We start from the raw sequence: 15,170 nt of genomic DNA, 5'->3' as shown, positions 1-15,170 counted from the left end.
TTTTTGTAATGTGACAGTCATAATTTATTTGATATTACTGTTATTTCAAAAGCAACAAGAACACAGTGATGATAATAAAGAACAAAATGTGATATACTGATGTAGTTACAGCGTAAGAAAAATCTATGTGAGATCCAGTCATGTAAAAGGTGCTGTGGAGTTGTTTTTTTGTTTTTTTCAAAGTGTGTGATTGAAACGACCCTGCCTGATGAAGTGACACTGAGGTACAGTTACCACAGAAGGATAACTCAGATGTGGGTGGTGATACATACAAATAATCTGAAGAAACACCAATTTAAAAAACTGAGTGCAACTGTACTTGCTTTGGCAGAGGGGTTGGCAGTTAAATAAATGCAATGGACAAGAAGTAGAAATCAAGTAGGATGTAGAAAACCCAAAAGTATACAGATCAGTTTAAGTTACACAAATACAAGAAAAAATGTAAATAGATTGCTATAACATTAAAGAAAAATGTGACATTTCTTATATAAAAAATATGGTTACCAATAAAGCTGTTAGCATGAATTAACTGTGTAACAGCTCCATAAAAGTAGATAAAGATAAACAGATTTTTGTTATTGTTGTTATCTAAAAAAGCATATTTGTTGGATGTTATTTATGCCCTGCCGGGCACACATGGGGCGGCGTAACCGAATGTGCAGCTTAGTATACAGGAACATCTGTGCCAAATATGGCCTAGAAGTCCCGTGGTCAAAATAGGACATACCCCGTAGGGTGGTCGAGAATAACCAAGCCAAGATCCTGTTGGACTTCCAGATACAAACAGACAAAGTGATTACGGCTAACCAATTGGACACAGAAGTGGTGGATAAGCAGATTAAGATGGCTGTAGTGATAGATGTAGCTATCCTAAATGACAGCAACATTAGAAAGACGGAACACAAGAAGCTGGAGAAATACCAAGAGCTGAGAAAAGAACTCAAGGAGATGTGGAGGGTGAAGGCAACATTAACCAGATTTGTAAATCCACCATATAGATAATAACCTGTAGAGGCCTAAAATGTACCTGTGTGCCAAGTTTGGTTGCTCAACTCTTGATTGTGTAGAGGGAGTTGGTGGATAAAGCAGCAAACACACAGATAGACATTTCATGTGTTAATATGAGATGCACCAGATTTAGCATGGAAATGTTTACTTCCTCAAGAATCTGTATTATGTTTATATGTAAAACATTTAATTTAGTTCAAGAATGAAAGTTAAATATTGGTATCACCATTATGGACTGATATGGGCATCCAGAGAGGATTTAAAAAGGTATCACGTTGATGTGTTTTAGGTTTCTAAGCTCATGATGACTCATGTACAGTACACTACACAGCAAGTGCTTAAAATGAAAACTTTAATAAAATGAAACAACACGTGATCTGATTAATTTGAAGGAAACCCCTGTGAAGAAATCATGAATTACATAAACTAGTCTGAAAAATAAATGATAGATGATAAATGATAGGTAATGGCAAAGTTGCATAAAGGGAATTAGGAAGGAGATAAAGACTTTAATAAACTAAAACAACACAGGTTGTACTCAGTGGTTAAGAAAAGCGGTAGAAGCACTTAACAGGACAGTCAGAAAAACTCACGACCACACTGGTACTGGGAATTCCACAGTGCTTGTCCTTTAGTGCACATTCTCTACATCTACCTTACAAGGCCCGCTTATCATACATGAAGCACAACCTGTGTTCCTACAACATTGCAAGTAGTTAAAGAGGTGAAAGACTTAAGGTCCGTCCAGTCCAAAAAGACAACAATGTGTGCCTTTTCTGCAGCTATGTGGCATATATGGCATCACTCTTGGCTGGAAGCAGTGCTTAATCAATGGAAAAAACACAAACTTTGTCCAAAAACCTCTCATGTTTAACTGTTTCCCACTTTTTCTTTGGTCATTTTAGCCTTTTTGGCCAGGGTGAAGGGAGCATCTGCCATCAAACAAGAAGACAGCCGCATGTAGCTATGATGATGTTTGCTAGTTCACCTTACATGCATTCATGTAATAACGTGGTTAGCCTACTCAACGTAAATTACACACGAACAACATGAAGCTACTCACGCAGAGAAGAACGGCTGCTGCTACATCATCATCCGTCATCATTTCTGCTACACTGGCAGGGCTAGGGGCCAGGACTCTATTCTTCGGGTTTTTGGGGGATGTTGCTCCGGGTCCGATAACTGGCAACCCACCCGACGTGCACGGTGTGAGGTCTGGCAGCAAGCTATCAAATACGGCGCATTTCTCGGCTTTTAAAAAAACGCTATGCGTCGCCAGCTGTTTAATCGGATTCTTGGTGTTACCTCCTTTGACAGTATCACAGTATCAGCTTAAAGCACTTGTTGCAGGCTGCTGAGTTTGCATATTTTGCTGTGAAGTACAGGCAGACTTTTGACCGCTTCGCCTTGGACATTTTTAATCTGTAGCTCTGCTCTAACAGAACGTACGTACCTGGCCCCGCCTACTATCCTCGGAAACGTAAAATGATTGGCTAGAAGTGTATCACAGCTCAGGAAAAAAAAGCACCGAAATAAAGCACGGTCTGGTTACTACCGTTTATGTCAGAACCGGTGCCATCATGGCACCGGACACCGGTACCCATCCCTATTCAGCACTCAGGCTCACCCAAGCTCAAACTTCTCGTTGAGAAAGGGGTGTCGATTGCATTTAGTGACCAGTTGATCCAATCCATAATTCCTCTTTTAGGTTTTAGAGAACAGACTGTGAGAGAATGTTCCAGGGAAAAGTAAGTAAAAACACGATCTATACAATAATGACACATTTATTGACTTCCAACAACTAAAGGAAAAATTTAAACTTCCAGACCAAAATTTTTTTAAATTTCTACAAATAAGAGACTGGATCAAAGAAAAAACCAAAGGAACTTTCCCTGAGATTCCCAAAGAAAGTCCTTTTGAAACGCATCTTTGCACCAAACCATGGAAGTCAATAAAAGGAATAGCATCTTCAATATACACTATTATTAATGAAAAATTACCTGACTACAACAAAACGGCTCTGAAAAGAAAATGGGAGGCAGATCTGGGCTATGTTTATGAAGAGGTAGAATGGTACCATCTAATGGAACAGGCACAGACCATGTTAATTTCCACAAATCATAGACAAATGCAATTTAATATATTCCACAGGACATATTATACACCTTACAGATTACATAAAATTGATATTAATTACTCTCCCAAATGTTTGAGATGTAAGGTGATAGATGGTGATCTCCTTCATATGCTGTGGAATTGCCCAGTAATAGAGGAGTTCTGGAGACGGACTACTGAAATAATTTCAAGGGTGATTGGGATCCAAGTCGAAATGGACCCAAAACTATGGATTTTAGGTGACATAGATTCTATAAACGTGGATTACCACAAGAAATATTTTATTTTACTTGCAAGTACTGCAGTTAAAAAATGTATTCTGACACATTGGAAATCTGAAAATTCTCCAACACTGAGATATTGGATTAATGAGTTAGCATCCTACTGTACACCTGAGAAGATATCGCATAGTGTAAAAGGGAAATACGGAACCTTTAAAAAAATTTGGGGACCATTTCTTTCAGTATTACCGTCTTTGGACTTGACAGAATATAGAGATGACGTAAATTCCTCTGGGTTTACCCTGAATTTATCCTTGGTTAGGCCCTTCTGATCAGAGTTCTTGAATGTTGTGCTGATTCTTGTGTATAGACGGGTGTAAATATGGGCTGTTTGGATACACGAATGTGATGAAGTTGAGAGCCATACAGGGGTAAAGGGGTGGGGGGATGGTGGGGAAAAAAAACAAACAAAAAAAAAAAAAACACAAGACAAGACAAGGACATAAGAAGCTAAGCAGGGAAGATAAGGGAGAGGAGGAGGAGGAGAGGAGAAAAGTGCGACCGCCTTCGTCAAGAGCAAGAGCAGGGTCCTCTGTCTTCATTTTGGCTTCTTTGTCTCCAAATCTTCCGTCTATAAAGTAGTTTATACTCCACCATTTAGCACCTCTAGACACCTGTGCCTGCTGCTGCAGCGGAGTTTATTCTTTGCTTACGTCTTAAATTGGCGCGGTCGCTATTGCACAGCGTTATTGGCTGCAAAAATGCAGATGAAAGGTTTGAATATTAATTCAAATTGTGGGTGTACTCAGTAGCGACTTTTGATTTTATAAGTAGCCAAGCAGATTACATGGTGTAAGTTGTACTCAAGTATGAGTAAAATTACACACTTGAAAAATTACTCATAAAAGTACAAGTACCCAAAAAATCTACTTAATTACAGTAACGTGAGTATTTGTAATTCGTTACGTCCACCCCTGGCTATAACGAACTGATCGGCATAGTATACAGGAATATGTCACGGTTCGGGGCAGCAGCCGTGTGAAGAGTGGAAGGAGGACTCAAATGCAGCACTTATTCAGATGTGAAGGGTGATTTATTAACAATACCAGACATAAAGTGGAGATGGCAAACAGAACTAAGGACGAACTAAACTGGGATCAACTACACAAAGGAGTGGCAAACCTGAACATGAAGGGAGAACAGCAGGGAGAGCACGCAGGGGATTTCACAAGGTATGAATACAGACGACGCGACGAGGAACAGAGGCAAACACACACTATAAGTACACAGAGAGACACTGGGAAATCACACACAGGTGGGAGACACAGCTGGACCTGATTAACCTGACGAGACAGGGGAACACTAACACCAGGGACCAATAGAGGGAGCACAAACCCAAAACCCAGTATCTAAAATCCCAAAACACAAACCATCCCAAAACAGCCCAAGAATAATAAAGAGAATAATAACAATAAGGAACACAAACACAAAGTCACTGAGTCATGGCCGCAGGACCATGACAGAATATCTGTATGGCCTGGAAGTCACGAGTTCAAAATAGGACACTCCCCATAGGGTGGTCAATAGATGTAGCTATACTACATATATCATTAGCCTGTGGTAGAGAACCCAAGCTTGAAGGATAGAGTGCCTGAAGGGGCAAGACGGGATTTTTTTGTAATTTTATTTATCATTTTAGCCCATTGCTAGGTAGGAATGTCCTCATGTTTTAGGCAACATGATGGGATTAAAATAAAACATTTATTAATCAGATTTGTAAATATAAACATGGTCTTATTTTGATTAAATTAAACTGATGGGGTGGTGTTGTGGTGCAAAAATGCAAAAACATACTACTTTGGTCCTACTTTTGCTGTCATGCATAAATGAGTTATTGTGGATATAAATTACATTTTACTACCATGAAATGAAAATACCAATGTTGTTTAATAGGATGTTATATGTGCATAAATCATTTTAGTGTCTTGACCTGGCAACCACGTGGCATCCACTCTGTAGATAAGAGCCTTTAGGGGCCTAAAATGTACCTGTGTGCCAAGTTCAGTTGCTCAACTGTGTTAAGGGAGTTGGTGGATAAAGTAGCAAACACACAGACAGACAGACACTTCATGTGTTAAAGTGAGATGCACTAATGTCAGGATTTAGCATGGAAATGCTTAGTTCCTCAATAACCCGCAATATATTTATATGTAAAACATTCAGTTCAGTTCAAGAATGAAAGTTAGACATTGACATGACCATTATGGACTGATATGGGCATCCAGAGAGGATTTAAAAAGGTATTGCGTTGGTGTGTTTTAGGTTTCTAACCTCATGATGTCTCATGTACAGTACATTACATAGTGAGTGCTTAAAATGAAGACTTTACTAAAATGAAACAACACATGATCTGATTAATATGAAGGAAACCCCTGTGAAAGAATCATAAATTACATAAACTAGTCTGAAAAATAAATGATAGATGAAAAATAATAATAATGGATTGCATTTATATAGCGCTTTTCGGGACCCTCAAAGCGCTTTACAATACCACTATTCCTTCACTCTCACATTCATACACTGGTGAAGGCAAGCTACAGTTGTAGCCACAGCTGCCCTGGGGCAGACTGACAGAAGCAAGGCTGCCATATCGCCCCATCGGACCCTTTGGCCATCACCAGTAGGCGGTAGGTGAAGTGTCTTGCCCAAGGACACAATGACCCAGACTGCAAAGTTGCATAAAGTCAGTTAGGAAGGAAATAAAATATATCTGGAAAATATAGCCACCAATTAGAGAACAGCCCAGGGATCTCCTGGTGGGTTTAAACATGCTCATGTGGCAGATTTCTTTTCTTCTTTTATTAGGTAAACTGTTTTTATGTTGATGATGCTGGTACTATCCTTGTGATAGCCCTTAAATTTCTATCAGGACTTTTTATTGTTTCCACACCTGGTATATTGACATGAAGTGCCCGTAAACATTTTCATCCTTTCATGTTTTATTGTTTTACAGCATCTTGATTCTCTATATAATTAGACCTATGGCACATAAAAAAAATGTAAAATCAAAATGCAAAAATGAATGACACCACAGACAAATCACCTCTAGCCCACCCCCCACCCCCAATTTATGTGCTCTTTTCCTATCAATGCAAAAAATATTTCTACACTTTCTTTTATGATTGTGTAAGCTGCATGCCTTTATATTGGGAATGTTATGGGAACTGTGCAAAGAACATGTGCTCTGTGGCTTTTCCTGCATGATGATGCTTGATGACATGAGAGTCCAATAAAAATTTAAAACCCACGTGGCTATAAAAAATGGAGCCAAGGTCCAATGGCATTTCATATTTCATTGGGATTTTCTTTTTTATATGCATGTGTTTTGAACGCTGACCCCATAAAACATAGACTATTGGTTAATTTTTTATCTTTCGGGCAAATTTTATTTGGCTTTGGAACCGTGGGCATAAAGGGCAGTGATCCAAGCTCACTCCTTCTCTTTGTCAGGTCCATTTTCCTGGACAGGGGGAGAAACTGGACTCGTCTCATTTCAAGGACCCTAGCCCCAAAGTGTGTGCAAGTTTTAAGGATCTGCTGATATTCTTCTTCTGCCACAACAATGTCCATGCTGAAGCCAACCACCATGCTGCCAGCTATCTGTGACAATGCTGCCACAGCCTGCTCGGGCACAGACTGCCTTGTTCCTCCCAGTAACTTCAATGCCACCCTGAGTGTAGTGATGAGCACGGTGCTCACCATCATGCTCGCAATGGTCATGTTCTCCATGGGCTGCACAGTGGAAGCTGCAAAGCTGTGGGGCCACATTAAGAAGCCATGGGGCATTATCATTGGCTTCCTCTGCCAGTTTGGCATTATGCCTTTCACAGCTTTTGCCTTGTCACTGGCTTTTGGGGTCCAGGCTGTGCAGGCAGTGGTCATCATCATCATGGGCTGCTGTCCAGGTGGCTCAAACTCCAACATCATCTGCTACTGGTTGGAAGGAGACATGGACCTCAGGTGAGACCTTGGGCAGGTTCATTGCTATTTTTTCTTTTTCCCTTTATGTTAAAGAGCAGACTTCTCTGAGCCTTTTTCAGCTGGTGGTTTCTCCCTGTTAAAAAAGGAACCTTCTTTTTTCCCTACTATCACCAAGTGCTGCTCTTAGAGGACCACTATGTTTACTCTATGATAACTATTTGTTTCTCTTGTGTATGTAAACTAAATAGAACATTTTCATGTTTTTTGGATCCCAGAACACTCTTAAGCTATTTTAAGGAAGACTTTCTTGTTGTGTAGCTACCTGGCAGGAGAACAACAGAATTAATGTATTACAAGTTTTTATTGGTCTAGAGTTTTATTTACATTTATTCAATGTTAATGCACTATTTAAATAAAACAAATTGTGTTAGTGTGTATAAGCACAGCTAGGGACAAATGCAGAAAACTCATCAGTGTCCAAATCCTTCGCTCCTCAGTATCAGTATGACAACCTGCTCCTCTCTCCTGGCCTTGGGGATGATGCCTCTCTGTCTTTTAATCTACACCAGTGTATGGACATCCAGTGACACCATCAAGATCCCGTATGACAGTATCGGTAAGGAAAGCTCTCGCAGAACTGAAACACCTGTAAGAATTTCAAACATGTGCCTTTAAGAATGTGTATTATCAGGATGTAACTGTGAATGCTGTTCCTGCCTCTAAGGCAGTGGTTCTCAAAGTGTGTGGAGCACCCCACTGGTGGGGCACAAGTTACCTGGCAGAAAGGTTATGCGGAAATAACATCAGAATCACTTTTATGGTGGAACAAAGACATTTGTGGCAGCTAGGTTAATAATATGCACATCCACTGCATCCCCTGAAAAGCTGCAGCCGCGTGTGCAAGTCTGTCGGCTGTCGACTTACACATGCGGCTGCAGCTTTTTGGCTACAGCCTACACACATCAACAGTACCTAGTTCATTCTGTTTTAAGCTGGTGAGGTGTGTTTGCGGATGGCGCTCAGGTATGTTCACCTGCCCCGCAGACCACGCCCCGCCAAAGCTCTGCTATCAAAAGCAGGCTCACTGCAGCCACCATTAGTGAATAGTATTAAACTCTCATTTAAATGATATATTTTTCATCTCTGTTCACAAGTTTCTGGATTTTGTTTTTTTAACTTAGACTGAACATTATTTTTCCATGTCTGATAATGTTCACATTCTGTTTAACTTGTTGCTTTTTTGAAGAAGTAGTGCAGACTAATGAAGCAGTCTAGTGAAAAAAGTTACAAGTTGTGAAACTGGGTGATTGGGACCCACAACCAGTTTCACACCTTGGCTCAGGCGATTAGAGGATCATCAGGGGGTCCTTTTGTCCCTCTGTGGGGGGATACTCCCACTGGGTTTATATCTGGGACTCCCCACCATTTGACCTTAGAACTGAAGAAGCTTGTCGGATGAGAGGTGAAATGTCTTCAAGTAACTTAAAGAAGTCCAGACGCTTTTCTTTGCAAGCTCATTTGACTACGATGACCTGGATGACTGAGTACCTTCACAGACACAATCTACTATTTTGCATCATCAGGTATCACTCTGGCAGCCCTAATCATCCCGATTGCTGTGGGAATGTACGTAAAGCGCAGGTGGCCTGAGATGGCAAAAAAGATTCTGAAGGTAGGAATACTCTACAGCACAGGTGTCAAACTCCAGGCCACGAGGGCCGGTGTCCTGTAGGCTTTAGATGTTTCCTTGATCCAACACAGCTGATTTAAATGGCTAAATGACCTCAACATTTCTTGAAGTTCTCCAGAGGCCTGGTAATGAACTAATCATTTGAATCAGATGTGTAGACCCAGGGAGATATCTTAAACCTGCAGGACACCGGCCCTCTAGGCCTGGAGTTTGACACCCCTGCTCTGCAGTTTATTGAATATAATGCTACAGGTTTAATGTTTTCACTTATAACATCTTGTGCCTCTGTGACATGTTTCTTTTTAGAAATAGCATTTCCATCATACATACTGGGGGGATGTGATATTTCCATTTTACAGTGCCGAACCAGTTAAATCACCTGGACTGGGTTTTAATGGAGTGTTTATGTTGTGCACAGGTTGGATCCATTGTTGGCTTGGTTCTCATTATTGTTATAGCTGTGGTTGGAGGAGTCCTCTACCAGTCGTCCTGGACCATTGCTCCCTCCCTGTGGATAATTGGCACCATCTACCCCTTTATTGGATTGAGCCTTGGGTTCTTCCTGGCTCGCTTTGTGGGTCAACCCTGGTACAGGTGAGGTGACAGCAAAATGTTTCTGACACAGCTACATTTAAAATTTGACTTATTGATGAGGTTCGTCATTGTTCCTTTATTTGTTCAGATGTCGAACCATTGCACTGGAGACAGGTTTCCAGAATGCCCAGTTGTGCAGCACTATCGTCCAGCTGTCCTTCAGCCCAGAGGAGCTGGAAATCATGTTTGTCTTCCCCCTCATATACAGCATCTTCCAGCTCGTGTCAGCACTCGTCTTTGTGGGATGTAAGACCTTAAAACAAACAACACATACATTGGCCATTTTCTCCTGCATCGCTTGACTTTTTTTTAGTTCTTGGTCAGTGAATGCAGCTTCCTTATTTTCCTTCTTTTCCTCCATTGTGATGTTTTTTTGCTGTGTTGAGTCAACAGATTGAGCCAGGTGCTGTGCCATATAAGGATTAAATATTTAACCCAAGTTTAACCAGTAATAGAGTTGCAGCATGCTTCATGCTTCTCTGGTGGTTTATCTGTGTCAGAGATCAAGTATCATGACACCTATGACAGCAGCGGTGATGCCCAACTAGCTGCCACACAAATATCAGCTACAGGTACCCCTTTAAAAAGGGCCAAAGGAGCTGCCATTCCCTGATGGAATGAGCTCTCACTCCCTGGGGCAAAGCAAGACCTTTGGTGCTGTACGCCAGTGAGCTTGCTTCTATAATCCAGTGGGACAGCCTTTGTCTGCTTCACCAATCCAGCCAGAGGTAGAGCTCTGTGTAAACATACAGCTGGTAACATAAACACACATTCTGAGTGCTCTCAATGTGGGTACGTAGCACACACACTGGACAAAGAGAATGCATCCTCCTCTGCTCCTCAGATGCAAAAGGAGGGAAGCAAAAGCTCAGCAACTCAAACTCCATTCAGTTATAAGATGCAGGCTTGACCTTGGGAAAATAGGCAGCATTCGGACGCAATACGACCTTATGGCCATCAGGAGAGAACTGTGCAAGAGGGATGCACTGCAACGCATGTAGGTCACCCACTTACTTTGCTGAAGCCAAAGTGAGAACTGATGCAGTCTTATATGAGAGAAATTTCATATCCACAGACTCAATGGGTTCAAAAGAGGGGCTACATATGCCTCCAGCACTAAAGAAAAGTTCCAAGCAGGGACACTGGACTTAAGCACAGGTCTCAGCCAACAAACCCTTTTCAGAAAAGGTATGGTGAGGGGATGTGCACCTGGTGTCACCCCGTCAAAGCCAAAATGACAAGCAGATATAGCTGCTAAATAAACCTTAATCGTTGAAAATGAAAGGACCTCATCCAGCAGCTCCTGCAGGAATTTCAAAACATTCACAAAAGAGCACTGGAATGGGACAGTGTGGCGGTCCTGGCATCATTGCTCGAAGGCTCGCCATTTCTAACAGTACAAGCCTCTAGTGGATGAGGCCGTAGTGTTCTGAATTGTCACTATCACACTAGGTAGCAGACCCTTAGCAATCAAGTTTGACCTCTCAGCAGGTAAGCATGAAGACGCCACAGATCCGGGCGCAAATGAATTATTTCTCCTCCCACCTGAGAGAAGAGGTCCCTGCGGAGGCTAAGTTGACTAAGTTGCCAAGGACTCACTGCTAGCAGGCTGATTATCTCTGAATACCAAGACCCTGTGGGCCACCAAGGGGCCACTACAATCAGTCAGAGAGACTGCCGACGCAATCTCTCTAAAATTGGAGATATCATTTCCACTGGGGGAAATGCATACAGGAGCATGACTGGCCATTGGTGCGCTAGCGCGTCCATGCCCAAGGTTGCATTGTGAACGATTATTGAGAAGAACAGGGGGCAGTGAATATTTACCCTGGAGGCAAAAAAAGATCTACCTGTGCATTGCCAAACAGATCCCAAATCTGAGCCACTATCAAAGGGTGCAACCTCCATTCCTTCACCAGAGTACCCCCCTTGGGGGAAATGAACACTGCACCATAACAGCAGAGAGCGAGACAGCTTTAATAGGGGAAGGGAGGGTGTCCCTCCCTGACTGTTTATGTAAGAGACTATTGTTGAATTGTCCTTCCTGTATAAGACATGCTGGCCCTCCAGGACTGGACGGAAATGTTTGAGAGCTAAGAACACTGCTAACAGCTCTAAGTGGTTGATGTGAAGATCACGCAGGGCTGCGGACCAGATCCCTCTCACTGATGCACCCTCGCACAGCGCTCCCCACCCCCTTAGGGAAGCATCTGTGGACACCACCTTGCAAAACAACACCCTCCCATCTGAGAGCCCTGATGCAGTAGCCTGGGCTCCGTCCAGGGATAGAGAACTAGCATGCACGATGCGGTTACCATCAGCCTCCTCCAGAGGTGACGCGATGCACACAGGTGGTGAGAGAGAGTCCAGCATTGAAACACTCTCATCTTTACCAGTCTAAGTGGCACTACAGTGATCATAGATGCCATCGTGCCCAACAAATGTAATATCGTCTGGAAACGCAGTCTCTGTCCCAGATGAAACTGAGCGAAGCTGTAATGAAACGCAGCCACGCAGCCAGGTGCAAGCGTGTCACTGAGGCAACTGAGCAGCCAGCTGGCTGACCTGCAGCATCAATGGCGGGGCGTTGTGTGTCTGTGTCTTTAGCACTGATGCACTGATGCTCTAACATCTATGAACAATTTTAAGTGCAACATCTTCATGAGTTTTTATGTCACCCAGGAGTTTTTTTGTTTAGTGGGATGTTTTATTTGCTGTTATTTTTCATCCCTCACTTTTCCTTTCAATTCTACTCTCTTTAGTTTGCAAACCAAAAGGTTCTGTGTTGGGTTTAGGTAATTACAAGTATTTTAAGTAATTTAGAGAGAAAGACTTTGGTTTGGGTTAAAACAAACCCCCTAAAAATAGTAATCCTGCACATTTACCAGTGATGAGATGGACCTAACACAATCTCACTAATGCCATACCCCAGTGCAAATCGGAACACATCGGAAGGAAAGACTTTGCTTAAATTAGCAATGCCTGTGTGTTTGAGAAGATGGGGCTACTTAATGTCACAGAGGTGAGAATAGCCTTGAATAAACATAGGTTTTAATGTGTGAAAATGTGGAGTGAGGGGATTGATGGAAGTTAGAGTTCACATTGTTGAAAATGATATGGAGGCCGTCTTCTGCAGAATACCTTGAAATTTTCACTTTTCTTTCAGTCCTGGGCACCAAACATTTGAGAACAGTGGTTTACAGATTATCATAGATGCTTACTAATTTTGAAACTGAACAGAAAAGAAGACGTAGGATGCTTCAAATTGTCTTGTTATGGCATCTTGCATAGATGCTTTGTCACTGAAGTCCTGTTTATTCCACTTTTAAAGGTTTTGTCCAAAGGTGTTTGCTCACTGGTTCTGAATCTATGGTTTGTTTCCTGTCCAGGCTTCCAGCTTTACAAAAGGTATTGTGGTGGCGGTTCGTCTGCAAACAGTGACACTCCGTACTTGGAAGGTCACAATCCTGATCTAGAAGAACAAAAGTACCGCCCACGGGAAAATGGTGGCTTTGAGGGCGATGAGAGCAACAACACGGATGTGAAGGATAAAAGCACTGACAAAAGCACTGAGCTGTGATGCAGCCCTGAAAACCAGAGATGTTCGGTTGTTGGTATGAGCAATAACAACTGCATCACTGAACACACCATTCAGACTCTACTGTGAAGACACAATGCACTCTGCAGGCTGTATGTGCACCACACTAAACCATTTGGAAAAGTTTTAGCTGAACAGGGTTGCACAAATTTCTTCCCCGGGACAGTCAGTATCTAACTTCAAGTGGGAACGTGGTGGGGACCAACTGCTGAATTATGTGTTATTTACTTTTATTCATATGTAAATATTTAGAACCACTTTGCCTGTACATTGTTAGTGTCTCTTAATGAGTGCTTCAGTGGTGGAAAACAGGGTGGTTTTTTGTTGTTGTTGTTTTTTGTAATGTGACAGTCATAATTTATTTGATATTACTGTTATTTCAAAAGCAACAAGAACACAGTGATGACAATAAAGAACAAAATGTGATATACTGATGTAGTTACAGCGTAAGAAAAATCTATGTGAGATCCAGTCATGTAAAAGGTGCTGTGGAGTTGTTTTTTTGTTTTTTTCAAAGTGTGTGATTGAAACGACCCTGCCTGATGAAGTGACACTGAGGTACAGTTACCGCAGAAGGATAACTCAGATGTGGGTGGTGATACATACAAATAATCTGAAGAAACACCAATTTAAAAAACTGAGTGCAACTGTACTTGCTTTGGCAGAGGGGTTGGCAGTTAAATAAATGCAATGGACATGTGATTACGGCTAACCAATTGGACACAGAAGTGGTGGATAAGCAGATTAAGATGGCTGTAGTGATAGATGTAGCTATCCTAAATGACAGCAACATTAGAAAGACGGAACACAAGAAGCTGGAGAAATACCAAGAGCTGAGAAAAGAACTCAAGGAGATGTGGAGGGTGAAGGCAACATTAACCAGATTTGTAAATCCACCATATAGATAATAACCTGTAGAGGCCTAAAATGTACCTGTGTGCCAAGTTTGGTTGCTCAACTCTTGATTGTGTAGAGGGAGTTGGTGGATAAAGCAGCAAACACACAGATAGACATTTCATGTGTTAATATGAGATGCACCAGATTTAGCATGGAAATGTTTACTTCCTCAAGAATCTGTATTATGTTTATATGTAAAACATTTAATTTAGTTCACAAATGAAAGTTAAATATTGGTATCACCATTATGGACTGATATGGGCATCCAGAGAGGATAAAAAAAGGTATCACGTTGATGTGTTTTAGGTTTCTAAGCTCATGATGACTCATGTACAGTACACTACACAGCAAGTGCTTAAAATGAAAACTTTAATAAAATGAAACAACACGTGATCTGATTAATTTGAAGGAAACCCCTGTGAAGAAATCATGAATTACATAAACTAGTCTGAAAAATAAATGATAGATGATAAATGATAGGTAATGGCAAAGTTGCATAAAGGGAATTAGGAAGGAGATAAAGACTTTAATAAACTAAAACAACACAGGTTGTACTCAGTGGTTAAGAAAAGCGGTAGAAGCACTTAACAGGACAGTCAGAAAAACTCACGACCACACTGGTACTGGGAATTCCACAGTGCTTGTCCTTTAGTGCACATTCTCTACATCTACCTTACAAGGCCCGCTTATCATACATGAAGCACAACCTGTGTTCCTACAACATTGCAAGTAGTTAAAGAGGTGAAAGACTTAAGGTCCGTCCAGTCCAAAAAGACAACAATGTGTGCCTTTTCTGCAGCTATGTGGCATATATGGCATCACTCTTGGCTGGAAGCAGTGCTTAATCAATGGAAAAAACACAAACTTTGTCCAAAAACCTCTCATGTTTAACTGTTTCCCACTTTTTCTTTGGTCATTTTAGCCTTTTTGGCAGGGTGAAGGGAGCATCTGCCATCAAACAAGAAGACAGCCGCATGTAGCTATGATGATGTTTGCTAGTTCACCTTACATGCATTCATGTAATAACGTGGTTAGCCTACTCAACGTAAATTACACACGAACAACA

The 15,170-nt window shown here is 41.6% G+C and overlaps 1 protein-coding gene across 1 annotated transcript; it reads left to right on the top strand.

The window, feature by feature from the left end:
• The first annotated feature begins 6,859 nt into the window (after window positions 1–6,859).
• On the top strand, window positions 6,860–13,541 carry LOC146651428 (ileal sodium/bile acid cotransporter-like). Its single transcript, XM_085385065.1, has 6 exons — window positions 6,860–7,364; window positions 7,823–7,941; window positions 8,909–8,997; window positions 9,434–9,609; window positions 9,698–9,855; window positions 12,999–13,541. Exons 1-6 carry the CDS (start codon window positions 6,967–6,969, stop codon window positions 13,187–13,189), a joined length of 1,131 nt encoding a protein of 376 aa, XP_085241191.1. The 5' UTR covers window positions 6,860–6,966; the 3' UTR covers window positions 13,190–13,541.
• The last annotated feature ends 1,629 nt before the right edge of the window (window positions 13,542–15,170 follow it).

The sequence above is a fragment of the Rhamphochromis longiceps genome, linkage group LG16, assembly GCF_057381845.1.
Source record: "Rhamphochromis longiceps isolate RC_006_pf linkage group LG16, R_longiceps_female_GT1.1, whole genome shotgun sequence".
Taxonomy (NCBI): Eukaryota; Metazoa; Chordata; class Actinopteri; order Cichliformes; family Cichlidae; genus Rhamphochromis; species Rhamphochromis longiceps.
This window is presented reverse-complemented; position numbering and strand designations above follow the sequence as displayed.

Excerpts from the sequence above, each read along its gene's own strand:
- LOC146651428 (XM_085385065.1), top strand. The coding sequence starts at position 6,967 with ATGTCCATGCTGAAGCCAACCACCATGCTGCCAGCTATCTGTGACAAT. Across the intron at positions 8,998-9,433 it reads TGGCAAAAAAGATTCTGAAG|GTTGGATCCATTGTTGGCTT; the intron begins GTAGGAATACTC and ends TGTTGTGCACAG. Across the intron at positions 9,856-12,998 it reads AGCACTCGTCTTTGTGGGAT|GCTTCCAGCTTTACAAAAGG; the intron begins GTAAGACCTTAA and ends TTTCCTGTCCAG.